This window comes from Oryctolagus cuniculus, chromosome 9 (assembly GCF_964237555.1).
Source record: "Oryctolagus cuniculus chromosome 9, mOryCun1.1, whole genome shotgun sequence".
NCBI classification, from domain to species: Eukaryota; Metazoa; Chordata; class Mammalia; order Lagomorpha; family Leporidae; genus Oryctolagus; species Oryctolagus cuniculus.
In genome coordinates this window covers 131,536,727-131,555,498 of record NC_091440.1, presented here as the reverse complement: position 1 = coordinate 131,555,498, position 18,772 = coordinate 131,536,727, and the positions used below count along the sequence as shown (strand labels likewise).

General features: G+C 46.2%; 1 protein-coding gene across 4 annotated transcripts in view; it reads left to right on the top strand.

The window, feature by feature from the left end:
• SLC2A13 (solute carrier family 2 member 13) overlaps window positions 1-18,772 on the top strand; it is a 342,499-nt gene that overhangs the window by 80,292 nt on the left and 243,435 nt on the right. For all 4 annotated transcript variants that reach the window (XM_070049659.1, XM_051850398.2, XM_051850399.2 and 1 more), the window contains exon 2: window positions 1,146-1,305. In XM_070049659.1, coding sequence (XP_069905760.1) covers window positions 1,146-1,305 — 160 coding nt within the window. The remainder of the gene's footprint in view (window positions 1-1,145; window positions 1,306-18,772) is intronic.

The window sequence follows — 18,772 nt, the reverse complement described above, 5'->3', positions numbered from 1 at the left end:
TGCTCTGTGTGTCTTGTGGAAGCCCCGAGCTAGTACACTCTGAGAGTAACATGGTGCCATCTTCTGTGGTGCCTTCCAAGCCCCGGATGCCGTCCTGGGCTCTGGCCCCGTTGCCATCTTGTACAGTAAGCGTAGTCCTAACTTACTTGAAGTCAAGTGACCAAATGGCCCAAATGCAAGCGCCAGCTCCTCCCCCATCCTGACGGGATTCGCTGCTCCCACTTCTTTACCTCTACAAAGCTATCTATGACCTGTTCTCCTAGTATGGGCTGCTGTTTCTCTTGTGCACGGGGAGGCAACCGTCGGGTTTCCCCCATATGAGAGTAAAACTTTTCCCTTCATCTGGTGTTCGGTGTGTTTTGTGGTAGCCTTTTCTTTCACACACCAAATCTTTAAGAAGATGATAATCCATTTCAAATAGAAAATCAAGCCCATATATGTATGTTTATGTCTTAATATAGAAATAATAATTCTTTTTTTTATTTTTGAGATTGGCATTGCAGCATAGTGGGTTAAGCCACCACCTGCAGTGCCAGCATCACATATGGGCACCTGTTCGAGTACCGGATATTCCATTTCCAATCCGGCTTCCCTGTCTGGGAAAGCAGCACATGATGGCCCAAATGCTCGGGCCCCTGCACCCATGTGGAAGACCTGGAAGAAGCTCCTGGCTTCAGCTGGGCCAGCTCAAGACATTGCTGCCAACTGGGGATTGAACCAGTGGATGCATGACTTCTCCCCCGCCCCCTTTCTGTAACTCTGCCTTTCAAATAAATAAAATGAGTCTTCAATAAAATTATTTTTTCATTTATTTGAAAGACAGGAAGACAGAGGCAGACAGACCTCCCATCTGCTGGTTCTTTCCCCAGATGCCTGTGAGAGTTGGGGCTGGTTTAGGCCAAAACCAGGAACTGGGAACTCAGTTTGGGTCTCCTATGTGCACAGCAGGGACCCAACTGCTGTCTCCCAGGGTCTACATGAGCAGGAAGCTGGGATTAGGATCAGAAGCCGGGCACCCTGCTGTGGGTGAGGATATCCCAAGCAGCATCGTAGCCACAGTGGCAAACACCCATGCCGGCTGTTGGGAAGAACGGCGGAGGTCTTGAGTAGATGTCTCACGTTTGCCCTTTCCTATTTCTTGACAGGTATTGCCTCTATGACTGTGCCTGTGTACATCGCCGAGGTCTCACCACCCAACCTGAGAGGCCGGTTGGTCACCATCAACACCCTCTTCATCACTGGGGGCCAGTTCTTTGCAAGTGTGGTTGATGGAGCCTTCAGTTACCTCCAGAAGGATGGATGGAGGTGCGTACCTGGTTCCCGTGTTCAGTTTCTGAAATGCCTCGTAATTTGGGGAATGGAAACTCATGGGCAAGCTACAGCTGATACTTGAATCGTAGTGAATTCACAAGTGGGTGGATTCGGGGCTCAGAGTTACTGAAAGTGGACAAGAGCTGGTATTCATTTTAATGATGCACAAGGAACCTACCATTAAGAATTGATATTTACAGGGATTTTTAGCATTTAGGTGACATTTCTCACACTGTGTAATCTTTTGCAGTATTTGTTGAAAAACGAATGCAATGATAAATATGCGTGGGTTCCTGAATTTTATTAGTGAATGGCAAACTTCTTGTGAACCAGAAGACACAAGTGGCATCCTTTATTGGATTTAGGTAGCTCACTCTGCTCTGCAAGGAGCTATCTTTTAGCATACAGATTTAGTTACACAAAAAGATGCTGTATGTGTGTGTTTAAAATACACACGTTATTCTTTGGTCTTTGTTTGGCTTATTTTGAATCAAATGATAAAACTGCTACTGAAAACTGCATTAAAAGAAATTTTAACTGAGTGTTGTTACGAGCAAACACATTTTAGACTAAAGCGTAAAGACACAGACTCCGACTTCTAATCTCCTACTTTATTCTCATCTGTGTTCAGCACATTCACACATCTGTTCCAGGGGCTTTTGTCAAAGGCACCCCAGGGCCCCCTGTTTTCTTCCTTGCTGCCATTTGTTACAACAAATGTTTGCTCAGCATCGACTTCTGTGTAGGTGTCGGGATAGAGTATTGAGCAAAATAGACTCCCGCTCCTGCTCTCATGGGGTTTTACCATGTTCAGCTTCGCCCTTCAAACAGAAGACAAAGGGGTCGATGTGATCGGGATGGAGGGAATTAATCCTTTGTGTGAGCAGCATGATAAAGCCAGGAGATGCAGGATGAGTCTCTGCAGACTCACACCGGTAAAGTTTTCCTAAAAATCATCTGAGAAAGCTGTGCAGCCAGCGAGGGAAGGCATAGTCGTAAAATGTGGTAGTAAAATGTGGTAGCCGTATCTGTAGGTGTCAGTTTCTGTCTTGGGAGGAATTGGTCTCTGCCACGCTGAGAAGTCGTTGGGAAACTGAAGAAGCGGACGTTTTCATCTGTCGTTTCTACTCTGCAGATGAGCAGAAAGAGGGTATCAGCATAACCTGGTGTTGGAGAATTTTTCTTGGAAATTCAGGAGTCAGTTACCTTTCAGCCCTGATGGCACTAAATCATTTTGGTTAAAAATTGCATTATGTAACTAATATATAAACATATTCAGATATATGAAATAGATCAGAAATTAATGGAAATGAATATTATCAAAACTGTGCATTGATTTTAATCATTTGGCATTAAAACAAATTGATCTTTTAGTTCCAGGTTTTGAACTTTTTGGAGTACCATCATATTGCATGCAGTCTGTAAGTCAGCCTGCTCACTTAAGTGTGACAGTTTCAGTATCTTGGTGCTCATTAGGAAAGCAGGAAAGAACGTAGAGTAACAGTAAGTTTACGGGTGTAGGGTGGCCCCAGACCTCTTTTCAGAGGCAAGGGGTGTGTTTGTAGACAGCCTGGATTCAGATATGTTTTCTGTCATTCATTAATGATGAGCCTTGGAGAAATCATCTGAGCTTCCGTTTTCTAACCAGAATACTTAACCTTGTGAGATTGCTGTGGGGTCTGCATTAATTACTGTGCATGAAGTGGCTCCTCGCTTAGCATTGGCAGACACTTGAGCGAAGCTGAGTCAGGTGTGTATTTCCCAGTGTGATGAACGAGTAGGAGACACATGTGCTATGGGTGGGAAGTCTAGATTTCCCAGTCTGATGGACGAGTAGGAGACACGTGTGCTATGGGTGGGAAGTCGAGATTTCCCAGTGTGATGGACGAGTAGGAGACACGTGTGCTATGGGTGGGAAGTCGAGATTTCCCAGTGTGATGGACGAGTAGGAGACACGTGTGCTGTGGGTGGGAGTCGAGGGAAGCTGAAGCAGTGTGAGCTCTGTGTGGCTCGTTTTCTCTGTTGATGAGGCTGGGGCTTGCAGGCCACACAGCAGCGGCCTGGAGGAAACAACTGTGATCCGTCGAGCTGTTGCTGGAAGGCTGAGATGGAAAAGACTGGACAGGACACCTGGTTGCCAGGTAACCAGCCAGGAGAGTAGATTTGCAGTAATGCCAGTCAGTCTGCCTGTGTGTGCTTTTCCTGTAACACCAGAGGGCCTGGGTGAAAAACTGAAATAAAAAAGGGCGAGAAAACTAGCTTGTGCTCATATTCAGACCTAGGCATTGTCAACCAGGTTCCTCAGCGCCCAACTCATGCTTTGTGGGACTCACGTGTAGTTATGTGTACGTGAAAGCGTGTTTGCTGTTTTATTTTTTGAGATTTATTTATTTGTTGAAAAGGCAGAGTCACACACACACACACACCACAAACACACATACAGATTTTCTATCAGCTGGTTTGCTTCCCAAAAGCCTACAACAGCCAGGCCTGGCCATGCTGAAGCCAGCAGCCTGGAACTCCATCCGACTCCAGTGTGAGTTGCAAGTGCCCTCAAGGGCACATTGGCAGATGTGTGCATCACACTCGCACCAGCATTCAGATATGGGGGGTGCTGGTGGCCGAAGCCACTGCAGCTCCTCAGTGGCCCCATGCTTCCTTTTTGTAAGGTGAGCTTTCTGCGTGCTGCTGTCTTGTACCCTGTGGCTTCCCTGGCTGTCTGTTTACCTCACCTGACGTGGGGGACAGCAGGGACATGGCTATAAGCAAATACACTTTTGGTGAACTACCTTAGCCATAACTTCAGACTCTGGAGTTGTTAGCAGTTAGAGCTTATGCACAGAATCAGTATGTAATTTACCAGTTTTATGGCTTTATAAAAACCCTTGAAAATAGTTGTTAATTGTTCATCTAAAATCTCATATTTTCATGTATTCTTAATTGAGGTGCTTCGCACGGTCTATTTTTGATTTTTTATTTATTGATTTTTATTTGTTTGAAAGGCATTCAGAGAAAGACAGAAAGATTTTCCAGCCACTGCTTCATTCCCCAAGTAACCACACAGCCTGGAGTTTGGGCCAGGCTTGAAGCCAGGAGCCCATAACTCAGGCCAAGTCTTCCACGCTGGGGCAGGGTCCTAGTGAAACTGGAAGCAGAGTTGGGAGCTCGCACCCCGACACTGTGGTTATGGCATGCAGGGGCCCGAGCAGCCTCTTAACTGCTACACCCTGCGCTCCCATTCCCCGCCTTCTGAGAGTCTGAACGGTGAACACTTCTTTCCTTTTGCCTCGTGTCTTTCATTGCCTGCCGAACTCTGCTGCACCTGCCTGGCGTCTGAGTTGTGCCACACACCCAGTGCCCCAGATTCGGAGCTCACTAGTGTGACAGCAGTTTCAGAGTCTGCTGGTGACTGTCATCAGGTCCTTACAGAATCACGAGACTGTCAGAACTGGCTTTTTCTCGTTTTGCAGGTTTAGTAAATGCGGCTTGGAAAGGCTCAGCACCTCCCCATGACCCCACAGCTGCTGCATGAGCCACGTTTTCTTTTTCTGGCCGAGCCTCTTCCTTCTGATGATTCAGCTGTGGGAGTTCACCTTGTGAAAGTCACACCCGTTGGTAATTCTTAGGTCACTGAATGGGTTCTGACACAGGGGAGATGACATTGATTGGCAGAAAAACATCTTTGATTTTGATGTCGTTAAAGACTCTGTCTCACCTTTTGTACTGAGCGCGTCAGCATTTCTAATTTCTCACTGTTAGAGCCGCCAAAGTAGGTTGTTTACTGCCGAGTGACTGGAAGGCTAGTTTTTCTAGAAGGAAGGGCCGCCCGTGCACACCGAATACTGGTAGTTTTCTGGCACGGTGGTTTTGCCATGTTTTGTGTCGGGAAAGGACATCACTGGCTCCCTGAAGGAACGGAAAATAGGATTTTGAAACAATCATTAAAGATTTTCTGTTTAAAAGATGACTTTATTGAGATAAAATTCACATACCATCAGCTCACCTGTTTAAAGTGCCCAATTAAATGGCTTTTACTGTGTTCACAGAGCCGTGCAGCCATTACCATAACCAAATAGCGTTTCCATCACCGCAGAAAGAACCTGCACGCTGCTCAGAAAACCGCCCTGAGCCCCGCTCAGCCCCTCCCAGGTCCAGGCACCCTCCGTGCTCCTGTTGTCCCTGTGGGAAGTGTCTTATGTCCCTCTGTGGGCCTTTGTAACTGGCTTCTATCAGTTGGCAACGTGAGAGCACACTCCTCCGCTGGCTCACTTCCCAGGTGCCACAATGGCTGGGCTGGACCTGGGCAAAGCAGGCAGCCCGGGAGCTCAGTCCAGGTCCCACATGGGTTGCAGAAACCCAGTTATTTGAGCCGCGGCCATTGCTTTGCAGAGCTGGCATAAGGAAGCCGGTGCTGAGGCTGGAACTCGAACACAGATCCTCGGAGGTGGGACTTGGTCATTTTCACTGGCGTCTTAACCACCAGGCCAGCCGCCCACCCCTGCCTCCTGTGTTTTTAGGGCTCCTCTGTGTTGTAGCTGTGTCAGCACTGCGTTTGTTTTCTGCGGGCATGTCATAACGTGTCTGTGCTACATTTTGTTCATGTGCTTTTTCACTTGGTGATGGTGTTGGCACGTTTTGGCTGTCATTGGTAACGGCTGTGACCACCTGTGCACACGTTATAGGCCCGACATTCGTCATCGCTTCTCCTAGGTGTACACCTAGCAGTGCAATTGCTTGGTTGCATGGAACTGTGTGTAAGCCTTGTAGGATTGATCAGACTCTTTCCGTAGTGGCGGTACTATTTTGTATTCTCAATGGCAATGTATGCTGGTTCCAGTTTTTCCACGTACTAATAAATACTTGTGATGCTCTGTCTGTTTGATTACACTCATCCTATGGTTGTAAAGTGGCATCTCAGTGTGGTTTTCTATTTGCATTTCTCTGAAGACTAACGGCGCTGAGAAAGATTCGATTTTTATCTAATGCAATATGGTGCTTATAAAGCTGTCAGAACCATTTTAGTAGTTAATATTAATGATAAAGCTCTATCACTGTTGGCCTTTGTCTTTGCTAATATTTTTTAATCTTATTGAGCACAGTGTTAGTCACTTATCATAAACTGCTGAGTTAAATATTGCAAATAGAAGACCCTAGGTGAATACGAAAGTGAACTTAGTAGCCACACAGTGATCTGCCCCAACCACTTACCTGGATATGCTGCTGTTTAAATGCAAATACAAAACAAAATCAAGGTTTTTATCTTGGCTCGTGCTATCCCATCTTTGCCTACTATTGCAGACTTTTGCTTTTTTCTTTTTTTCTTTTTAAATTTAACAGGCAGAGAGAGAGAAATAGACAGATTTCTTATTTGCTGCTATACTCCCCAAATGACCGCAGTAGCTGGGACTAGGCCATTCTGAAGCCAGGAACCTGGAACCCTGCAGGGCTCCCATGGGGGTTGTCAGGGGCCCAGCTACATGAACCATCACTCCGCCTTCCAGTGTGTGCGTTCGTAGGCGGCTGAGTTAGGAGCAGAGCCGTGACATGAATGGAGCACTGCAGTGGGACGCAGGCATCTCAGGTGGTGTTAGAACAGCGAGCCACTTTCCTGACCATCACAGTCTCTCCCCTCCTCCTCTATGCAGTGACTCCTGTTCACCTCCTAATTGTTTTTCAAGACATTAATGTGTTTTATTTATTTGAGAGACACAGATCTGTCATCTGCTGGTTTATTTCCTAAATGCCATTAAGAAATGGCTGGGACCAGGCCAGACCAAACCTGGGAGCCAGGAACTAAATCCAGGTCTCCCAGAAGGGTGGCAGGAACTGAGTTACGTGAGTCACTGCTGACTGCCTCCCAGGCTGTGTATCAGCAGGAAGCTGGATCAGAAGTAGAGCTGGACTTGAACCCAGTATTCTGACGTGGAGGATGGGCTTCCCACGCAGTGAAGGTAGCACTGCATCAAACATCCACCCCCTGTTGGTTCTTTAAATCTCTGCTCCTGGGGGTGGACGTTATGATGCCGCTGGTTAGGCTGCTGTGGGGGTACTCGCATCCCATACCCAAGTAGCTGGGATAGAGTCCTGCCTTCTCTCCTGATCCAGCTTTCTGCTGATGTACACCCTGAGAGGCTGCAGATGGTGGCACAGGATCTGGGTTCTTCTACCCCATGGACGAGCTAGATAAAGCTCCTGGCTCTTGACTTTGGCCTGGCCCAGCCCTGGTGATTGCAGGCATTTGGAGAGTAAACCAATAGATGGAAGATGACCTCTGTTTCTCTCTGTATGTATTACTCTGCCTTCCAAATAAATAAAAATAAACAAGTGAACTTTAAGTATCTGCTACTGTCTCACATAGCACTGTCCTTGCCCCATTGTCCTTTCAGAATACTGGACTTAGTTTCATGTTTATGAGCCCTATATGTTTTTGTTTATTTAATTTTTAAAAAGACTTATTTATTTGAAAGGCAGAGTTAACAGAGAGAGAGTGAGATTTTCCATTACTGTTTCACTCCCCAAATGGCTGCAACAGCCAGGGGCTGGGCCTTGCTAAAGCTAGAGCTTCACCTGGGTCTCCCAAGTAAGTACAGGGGTCCAAGCCATCCTCTGCTGCTCTCCTAGGTGCATTAGCAGAGAGCTGGGTCAGAAGTGGAGCAGCCACGTCTGGAACTGGCACCCACAGGGAATGCTGACGTCACGGGCGGAGGCTGAACCCACCCCCACCCCCTTCCACAACCCCACAGTGTGATTGTGAACTAGGTGTGTGTTTTCTCTGATTCACTCAGGACTTCCTGCCTGTCATTGACCTTTTCCTCACTTCAAAGTATGGGAAAGTGCCTGCACCGCAGGAAATGCACAATAAATGTTTACGGAGCTGAGCTGAACTTGATCGAGTCAGAGGGAACGGACTCTGCAGAATTTTTTTTAAAAAGATATTTTTATTTATTTGAAAGTCAGAGTTACAGAGAGAACTTCCATCTGCTGCTACATTCCCCAGATGGTTGCTACGGTCGGGGCTGAGCCAGGCCGCGGTCAGGAGCCAGAAGCTTCATATGAGTCTCCCACGGGGGTGGCAGGGAACCAGATGTTTGGGCCATCTCTGCTGCTTTTCCCAGGTCGTTAGCTGGCAGCTGGGTCAGATGTGGAGTGGCCCGAGCACTAAGGGCACCCATGTGGAATGCTGGCATTACAGGCCATGGCTTTTCCTGCTATGCCACAACACCAGTGGGAAGGGACTGTTAGCTAAAGTAGTAGTATGCCGATTATAGCCCAGAATCCCAATTCATTAATTTATACTGAGAGAGATAGATATGTAAGTCATACATAGTGGAAAAGCTAAATTATTAACCCTATAGTGTGTCTCACTGAACATAAAAATAAGTGAAAATTTGTGTCTAAGCTCATGAAAGTTTCCATCCCTCAAAAGAATATAGTTTTATGGATGTGAGGACATTTCTGCCTGTCTCTTGGACGGCACTGGGTTTTCAGGTGAGTGTTTCTCCCTTATGAAAACTGTATATAAACTTCCATGGGGTCTGGATGACTGTTTGTACAAGGGCAGGTTCTTGCTTTTGTGTTGAGTTTCAACTCCTTTTCTTCTTAGATTGGGTTTTTTTTAATGCTAAGGTTTTCTCATTCCACCTCACTGTGTGTCACCGTTGGTTTTAGCTGTTTCACTCTTTACTTGATGCTATAGAGATGTGGAAGGGGAGCCCCAGGACTCACATCCCAGCAAGATCTAGATGAGCTTGCCTCAGAGTGCACTGCGTCCAAGTTGGGCACAGTGTGAGGCTTGAGAGGAGCTTCGGAGAACTGGGAGGGGTCAGGTCGACAGTGGCAGGCACGGGTGGAGGGTGGGCCGGCTCAGGCAGCGTGAGCCTGCTGGGGTGGCCTTGGCAGTAGACTGGACCCAGGTTCTAGAGGGCTGTGACTTCCAGTCCAAGGGTTCTGAGTTTCTAACCCACAGGAAAAGGGAAGCTGTTAAGTGTTGGGCAGGGTTTGCCACGCTGAGTTAGAGTCGTGTGACAGCGTTGCCCAGAAGTTCCTGGGACTCCGGCTTTGGGGAGGGTTGAGGGAACCGAGTTATGGGGCTGCTGCCGGAGCTCGGGTGTGACGTGCTCCTGCAGTAGTGCAGATGGTGTGGACGCGGTTCTGTCGCTGATTTACAAAGAGGTGTAGGGCGTTTACTGCATCCCTCTGCTGTGCCTGGTCCTAGAGGTGGAACGGTAGATCAGAAACCTTCCCATCCTCAAGTGTCCCACAGCCTTATAGGGGAAAGAGACCTGTCACCAGCCTGTTCGTTAAATGATGGGTGTGGCATTACAGCAGCTTCCACAGGGAGTACATGACAAGAACAAGGTATTTAAGCTGTCTTTATTATTATTATTATTTTTAAATATAATTATTTATTTTCTTTATTAAGATTTATTTATTTATTTATAAGGCAGACTTACAGGGCGGCAGAGAGCAGAGAAAGAGCGAGAGAGTGCTACCATCTACTGGTTCACTCCCCAAAATGGCTGCATTGGCCACAGCTGGGCTGATCCAAAGCCAGGAGCTTCTTCCAGCTCTCTCACATGGGTGCAGGGAACCAAGCACTTAAAGGGCCATCTTCTACTGCCCTCCTAAGGTCATAGCAGAGAGTTGGACTGGAAGAGGAGCAGCCGGGAGCAGAACTGGTGCCCATATGCAATGCAGGCGCTGCAAGTGGCGGCTTTACCCTAGACTACAGTGCCAGCCCCATTTGAGCTGCCTTTTATGAACAAAAGAGTTCCAGGCCCAGTGAAGGAGAGGAAATTCTAGGGAAGAGGGATTCGCAAAGGCCCTAACAGCCTGGCAGAGACAGGTGTGGTGGGACAGCAGTGAGGACTTGGGGCAGCCGGGTGGGGGGCCCCTGTGGTCCTCCAGGGGTCTGGCGGGAGTGGAGCCATGGCGAGAAAGCTGCTCTTCAGAGACTTTGAATGGAACTCTAAATCCATTGCTGCCCCTTTAACAGCACATCAGCTGTCAACTCATTTGTTGAAAGTCACAGAATTTTTTTAAATCACTCACTTTTAGATGAAAGAATTGCTGTTTCCCTCCCCTGTAATAGTTGACAGGTTTAAAGCCATGTCAGTGAGATCCTTCTCAGGATGACATTTAAAAGGGGGAGCTATTTCTAAACAGATTTATGCTAGAGAAAGGGTTTCTGTAATTTAGTGCTCATAGATCAGAGCTCGACTGTGTATGAAGTGTGGAATGAGAGGCATTCTGTATCTCAAGTACAGAAAAACGGACTTGGATGGCACAGAATTAATTGGAGGCTAACAGACTGCTCAAGAGCTAGTATCTTAATGTTGAAGATACTTGTAGTTCTGTTGCTGATACAATTAAACCGACAGCTCTTCACCATAAAGATTGAAGGAAGGGTGTGCCCCAGGCTCTCAACAGCATAGGAGTTTGTCTGAGGTCCACCATCTTCACCTAATGAATATTCCAGAAATCCTACAGTGGTGTTGTGAGCATTAAACGAATTAATGCCTGTGATCATATCTAAAAACTGTCCAAAACTGGCATGTATTATTTTCTGTTGTTTTTAGAAACCCTTTGTTTGGTCTCTATATCGTGTATCTTCATTAATGATAAAAATTGCCATCACCTTCAGTTACCTTATTTTAAAGATTTCTTGATTGATTTGAAAGTGAGAGTTACACAGAGAGAGAGAGTTCTTCCATCCGCTGGTTCACTCCCCAGTGGGTCACAATAGCCAGGGCTGCGCTGATCTGAAACCAGGAGCTTCTTTGTGGTCTTGCACGCAGGTGCAGGGGCCCAAGGACTTAGGCCAACTTCCACTGCTTTCCCAGGCCACAGCAGAGAGTGCCCATGTGGGATGCTGGCACTGTAGGCAGTGGCTTTACCTGCTACGCTACAGTGCTGACCCCCCCGGTTACCTTTTTTTTTTTTTTTTTTCTGGCTAGAAGGTAAATATGGTTTGGTAATGACAGAATAGTTCATGCTAACTCACTCTCTTGAATATGACGATTGAACATCATGAACTCATGAACAAAATTAAAAAGAAAAAAAAAAACCACTTGATAAAGACCATAGCACTGAGGAGTTTGAGGGTGGTAAAACCTATGACACTGGGATGGTAGGTCTGTGGTGCATTTTTCCAAGCCCGTGGGACTGTGCAGCACTGAGTGTGACCGCAGATGTTAGCTCTGGGCGATGGAAATTTTCCAGTAGAGGCTCATCATTTGTTACAAAGGTACCAGTCTTGTGGGGGATGTTGATGGAGGGGAGATGTATGTATGTATGTATGCATGTATGGTGGCAGGAGATGCATGGCATCTCTCTCTACCAGACTCTCAATGTCAGGATGATAGTAGCAGACAAAGTTGGAGAGAAAAAATGGAATTGTACATTTGTAAAGTGTACTCTCTTTAGGTAGGCTGATAGGTGAAACATGCATATTTTTATTCTAAGAATAATTGTTAGAATACATTACAAAAAGAAACACCTGAGAAGCCACTTGGCGAATCAAAATGGAATACTTAAAATATTTGGATAAGCTGAATAAAGGCAAGAAAGTAGCAACACAGTAATAAATATGCAAGGGTACAAACAGAAAGCAAATAAGCAAGTGAGATACTTAAAACACCATGATAGGATTAGATTAGTTAAGTTTAATATAAATAATTATTGGGTACCAAAAACATAGCACAGATCTGCACTGTGTAAAAGAGACATGTTAGTGCTCTAGAGGGGTTGAAACTACAGGATGGGTAAAGACTTACTATGCAGACATTAGGGTAAGAAAGCCAGTGTGGCAGTAGTAATAATCACACAACGTAAACGTGAAGACCAGCAGTGTTATCAGATGAACAGGGATGCTCCCTTATGGCAGCAATTAATCAGAAATAATGATGCCAAAATTTTAGAGTTTCCCTAAAAAGAGAGCTCCAAAACGCATACAGCGAAGTTGGCAGATGGTGGTTACTCAAAAGTGTTACTACACATCACGGTATAGAGGTATACACTTCAAAGTGGTTAGAATGGTGTTCTACGTTTATTTTTACTGCAAGTGGAAAAATCAGCAGAACTAAAGAAAAAAAGGTAAATCCCACCTCATTTTTGAGCGTTTTTAGCTCTCTGTCCCAAGTAGATGATAGAACAACTAGATGAAAAGTAAACCAGGTTAGAAAACTGTGCACCCCCACCAAGTACCCTGCAGAGTCTGGGGGCGGCTTCAGCCAGCACTGCCGCTTTGTGCGGGGTTCTCTAGAGTGGGTCATACTCTGGCATGAAATACGTTATTAAATTCTTAGTAAGTTTAAAAAAATGAAATCTTACAATCTATGTCTCTGATCATGGCAAGATCAAATTAGAAATGATTAGAAATTAAGATACCCAGAAAAATTCCCAATATTTGAAGATGTAAACAATGTTTCCTAATAACCCATGGATCTAAGGAGAAACCAGAACAAAAATCGGGGAGTAGTTTTTAAATAGAAGTGAATACAATATACTAAAATTTTTGAAGGGTGGGTGCCACGGTACTTAAAATAAAATGCAGTATTAAAGTGATTACTGTAGAGAGGAGGGGAGGTCTGAAGTCAGTGATCATATTTCATGGTAAAAAGACAGAACAATCTAAGTAAATCACACCCGGGAAACAAGGGATGCAGAAACCAATGCCATAGAAACACAGCCAGTTTGGTTCTTGGTAAAGGTTAATGCGATTGGTAAGCTGACAGTGACTCAGTAAAGGAAGAAAAGCACTGTTCACCAGCGTCTGGAGTCGCGGTGGTCATTCTGAGGATAATGAGGGGCATCGCTTCTCGGCCTTTTGGCTAAGATCAAGTGTAGGATAATGAGGGGCTACTGTTTGTGCCCCTGCAAGTAGCCACTTGAGAAAGGCGTATCACTTGACAGTCACAATTGATGAAAAGCATACAGAAGAGAAAATGTATAATCTGGAAATCCCTGCATTCTTTAAAGAAACCTGGTCGTTCTGATCATTCTGAATCCTGACTAGCACGCTGCCTGCAGAGCGAGCTCTGGGCCCAAAGAGTTTCACTTGTGAGCTCCATGAAGCACCCAGGGAACAAGCAGCCCCGGCTTTAAGAAGTCGACACCCACTCAGTACGGTCCTTTCTGAAGTCTTCATGTGAAAGAAAGAGCTTAGCGTCACCAAGCCATCTTCTAGACCGAAGACGGAGGATTGACTATCTGGTTTAGAGACGTCGCTGTGAAGATAATCAGAGCAACCTGCCAAAGATAGATAATCAGTGAAATCGAAGGACCAGCAATACCAATTTCTTAAGTTTTATTCATTTATTTGAAAGCCACAATGATGAGAGAGAGAGAGAGAGATTGATTGATTGAGATTTATATCTTCTATCTTGTGGTTCACTCGCCAGTTCCGTAAATGCCTGCAACAGCCAGGGCTGGACCAAGTGGAAGCCAGGAGCCAGGGACTCTGTCTTGGTCTCCCACGTGAGTGGCAGGGGCCCAGGCACTGTGGCCATCCTCTGCTGCCTTCGCAGATGTGTTAGTAGGCAGCTGAATTGGAAGCAGAGAACACCATGCAGATTGGAAGAAGCTATATCTGAAGGGAATTTATTCTCCATGGTTCTATCTAGATTCATCATGCAAAGTAAGCTGTGGAGACAGAAATGTGGTCGGTGCTTGTCTCTAGCTGTGGGTACTAACTTGATGGGGCCCTAAGGAGCTTTCTAGAATGATGGAAATGTTCTGTTTAAGATTTATTTGATTTAGCGGTCCAGTGCAATGGTGCAGTAGGTTAATCCTCCACCTGCAGTGCCAGCATCCCATATGGGCGCCGGTTCTATCCTGGTTGCTTCTCTTCTGGTCCAGCTCTCTGCTATGGCCTGGGAAAGCAGTGGAGGATGGCCCAAGTGCTTGGGCCCTGCACCCATGTGGGGGGCCCTGCACCCATGTGGGAGACCAGGAAGAAGCACCTGGCTCCTGGCTTCGGATCGGCGCAGCTCCAGCTGTTGCAGGCATTTGGAGAGTAAACCAACAGAAGGAAGATCTTTCTCTCTGTCTCTCTCTCTCACTGTCTGTGACTCTACCTGTCAAAAGCAAACAAACAAACAAAAAACATATAAAACGGATATGTCTTGTATCTTTGCATTTTGTTATATGTAGATTTTACCTAAAAAAAGTAATCAACCTTACACTGGCTCTCTCCATTATCTTCCTTTACTTTGTTGACCAATGAATATTTTTTTATTTTAAGAATTATTTCTGATGATTTTTGATCATGAACAATGGTTCATTGGTTGTACTAGTAATTTTATTTTACTCTTGGTTGACACATAATTATATATCCTTATGAGGTTCAGTGTGATATTTCAGTACATGGATTAGGGTTTTTCAGAACGTTCATAGAGGGGTCGATGTCTGGCACAGCAGCTAAGTCACAGCTTGGGATTCCAGCATCCCATATGGGAGTGCCTGGGTTCAAATCCTAGCTCCACTTCTAGTTACAGCTTCTTACAAATGTGCAGCCTGGAACACAGCACGTGAAGGCTCAATTACTTGAGTCCCTGCCACCCACACGGGAGACCCAGATTGAGGTCCACGGTCCTGGCTTTCGCCTGACCTGGTCTGGACTGTTGTGGACACTGTTTTGTTCCCGTGAAAGCAGAAAGGACATTAAAGTTCATGAAAGAAAGTGAAAAGGTAAGTTTATTATAATGCAGATAAAATAACATCCTTGCACACTTTATTCACAGTGCACGTTTTCCATAAACTTTAAAACCCCATCACATCTGTGCATCTCAATTTTGCTTTTGCTCCAAAATGAACTCTTGTTTCCGTTTTCCCTTGGACTTCCTGAGGTGCTTCTGTAAATGTTGTGTAATGATTGAAGTAGAAGGGTTAGCACATCCACAGTGAGTAAGTATCGCTTCTGCAGTGACTTGCTTCTGACATCTTCTGTGCAGAGAACTCTCCTCCCTTAACTCCTCACTGCTGTGTCTAACCCCCAGCTGGTGCAGTGAAATTGCCCTGTTTGTTGAAAGTTTGCTGGGTTGCAGACTCCTTGAAGAAAAGAATGCCTGTGGCTCATTACTTCCTTGCACACTTCCTGTCTGGGAGCTGTGCCATGGAGGATTCTCAGAGGCTGGCTGTGTGTGTAGGGCAGTGTGTGTGAATTGTTATTCTCAGAGGTGACGTGTGTGTATATGATAGTGTGTTGCACTGTTTGTGCAGCACTGTGATTTTGTACAGGTCTTAATGTTTTTTGCCACTGAGTTTAAAACTACTTAATACTTTTTTGCAAATGCCACACCCACCAAGGAGTGGGGGAGCATTTCACCTGTGGGATGGATAAAGTCTGCAGGGGGTCATTTGATCTGGCCCTGCCAAGGTAGCCTCAGGTTAATGGTAAGCTAATTTTTAAGCTGATGATTTTGTGTGACCCAGAAATCTTTTTATAAATATGCAGATACTTATTGGCAGAAAAAAGGTCCCCCACACAATGTCACATTTTCCTTCATCAGAAAGTATCTCACATCTGCTGCTGTAATCACAACACTGCTAATACCCTTGACCAAGCCACTCAGCTGAGGTCACATTATTTTAGGGTTTTTCCCCGAGTTGTGTGGATGGAGTTAATATTTTGTTAGGTTTGCTTATTTGGCAAAAATATATGCATTATCTAACTATATACTTCACAAGGGTTTTTTTTTTTTTTTTAAAGATGTATTTATTTGAAAGGCAGGGTTACAGAGAGAGGGAATTAGAAGTTGATGAATTAGCTTCATCACCTGATTTTTTTTTTTTTTTTTTGGACAGGCAGAGTGGATAGTGAGAGACAGACAGACAGAGAGAAAGGTTTTCCTTTGCTGTTGGTTCACCCTCTAATGGCCGCCGCGGCCGGCGCGCTGTGGCCGGCGCACCGCGCTGATCCGATGGCAGGAGCCAGGTGCGTCTCCTGGTCTCCCATGGGGTGCAGGGCCCAAGCACTTGGGCCATCCTCCACTGCACTCCCGGGCCACAGCAGAGAGCTGGCCTGGAAGAGGGGCAACCGGGACAGAATCCGGCGCCCTGACCGGGACTAGAACCCGGTGTGCCGGTGCCGCTAGGTGGAGGATTAGCCTAGTGAGCTGCGGCGCCGGCCATTCATCACCTGATCTTTCAGTCTATTATAAGACAGGTGTTTTCTGAGAATATTGCTTAATGCCTCTCCATTCTCAGGACTGTTTCAGAGATCATCATGCTGCCAATCAGAATGTTTTGACAAATGAAAAATGCAAGGAGAACATGAGGTTGTGAAGTCGTAAGGCTATGGTTTGAGCAGCTGTTTTGGACCCTCCCGGCTTAGGAGGAGGAGACCTGGCTGTGAGAACCTCTGCTGCACTCTCCAGGGGGAAAGGGCTTCCCTTACTGGACTTCGGCTCTTCCAGTGCTGTGCACACAGTGGCGCACAATTTGACTTCAATACAACATCACGTACTGCAGTTTCATAAGCTGTGACCATTTTTCTGTTACGCTTGACTTCCAATTAAAAGCATAGGTCATAAAGATCTTGCAGTGGGAGGCAGTGATAACCTGTTCATAGCGTTTTGGGTTGTAAGGAGGGAGAACGGAGGAGAGAAGAGAAGCAGAAGATGAGTTCAGGCAAGGTTCTGTGTTCATGCTACAGAGTATGCTCTGAAAGTCAGAGTTACACAGAGAGAGAAAGGGAGGCAGAGAGAGAGAGAGAGAGAGAGAGATCTTCCATCTGCTGGTTCACTCCCCAATCGGCTGCAACGGCCAGAGCTGCAGCAGTCTGAATTCAGGAGCCAGGAGCTTCTTCCAGGTCTCCCAGGAGGGTGCAGGGGACCAAGGTTTGGGCCATCTTCCACTGCTTTCCCAGGCCATGGCAGAGAGCTGGTAAGGGGTGAGGCTCGGGGCTCCGTGGAGAGGCGGAGATTGAAAAATAAAGCCCAGAGGAAAACAACTTTAGATGTCTCATGTTGGACACATCAGACATGTATTTGAGGAGCAGAGAGAGACAGACAGGGAGCTCCCCCAGTGCTGGTGATAGCTGGGGCTTGGCCAGCTGGAAGCCAGGAGCTGAGAACTGAATTCACATGTCCCATGTCAGCGGCAGGGACCCAAGCATTTGAGCCATCACCTGCTGCTTCAGAGGTGTTAGCACAAAGCTGGAACTAGGAGCAGAGCCAGGACTCAAATCGAGGTACTGACATGGCATGTGGGCATCTCAACTGCAAACCCAAATGCCATCCCCTGTCAAGTGTTTTAAAAGGATCACATCCCTCAGGAAGTCTTATTTATTTATTTTTTTGTCCCTAGTGTTTCTCCAAAATATTTTGCTTACCTGTTTTTTTTTTTCTGTATGAAAAGTGTACCTGTATGTGACGAAGAAAAATGAATTAAAGCTTCAGTTTGATACGGTGTTTAAAATAAGCAGTACAAGTTTACCCTAAAAGTGTGTTACTTTCTTAGAGCTAGTAGTCAACTGCTTACATAGTACTTCCCCCGTGGAGTTCTGATTCAGCTTGGAGGGTGTGGAGAGGATGGCAGGGTGTGCTGCTGGCTGCTGGTGGTGCTGTGTTGGTTCATTCCATCTTGCACTTGCCCAGCCCAGTGGACAGCTCTGTGTCGGGTGCTGTCCTGGACAGGACTGGAGGGAGCTCTCCCAGCCAGCCCTTTGGCACTGGTACTGCCCTGGAGTTTATCGCACATAACAAAAGTCAGTAAGTACTTTCAGAATTCTTTAAATACGAAGTTGACTCAGATTAATGTCCCTTTTTATGAGTTCTACAAATTAATTATAAGGTAGTTATTGGACGTTTCTATCTCGATTTTTTTATTGTAGGAGCCAGTCTCTGCCTGCATTTTAATCATGATCCTTACACATACTGGCCTTGGGTGTTCTTTGTCCCTCATTTATTTGTAAACTGGGGATAGCAATGTTACACCTCCTGCGGTTACTGTGAAGATGGAAGGGTTAGTATATCTGAGTTGGAACAATGCTTGGCACTCACTTCCTGGTGCAGTGCTGAGCTGATACTGTGGTCGTTGTTAAGTGATTGCATGTCCAGGCTGAGCTCCTGCATTCAAAGAGGTGCTCATGTATTTGGGTTGTAATTATCACAGTGTTGGAACTGCTCAAGAATGGGTGATGTGGCAACTCGAGTGGTCAGTGGAGGGGACACTTATCATCTTACAAAATTCTTTATTTTTGACAGGCAGTGTGGACAGTGAGAGAGAGAGACAGAGAGAAAGGTCTTCCTTTTGCCGTTGGTTCACCTTCCAATGGCCGCCGCTGCAGCCGGCGCACCGCGCTGATCCGATGGCAGGAGCCAGGATCCAGGTGCTTTTTCCTGGTCTCCCATGGGGTTCAGGGCCCAAGCACTTGGGCCATCCTCCACTGCACTCCCTGGCCACAGCAGAGAGCTGGCCTGGAAGAGGGGCAACCGGGACAGAATCCGGTGCCCCGACC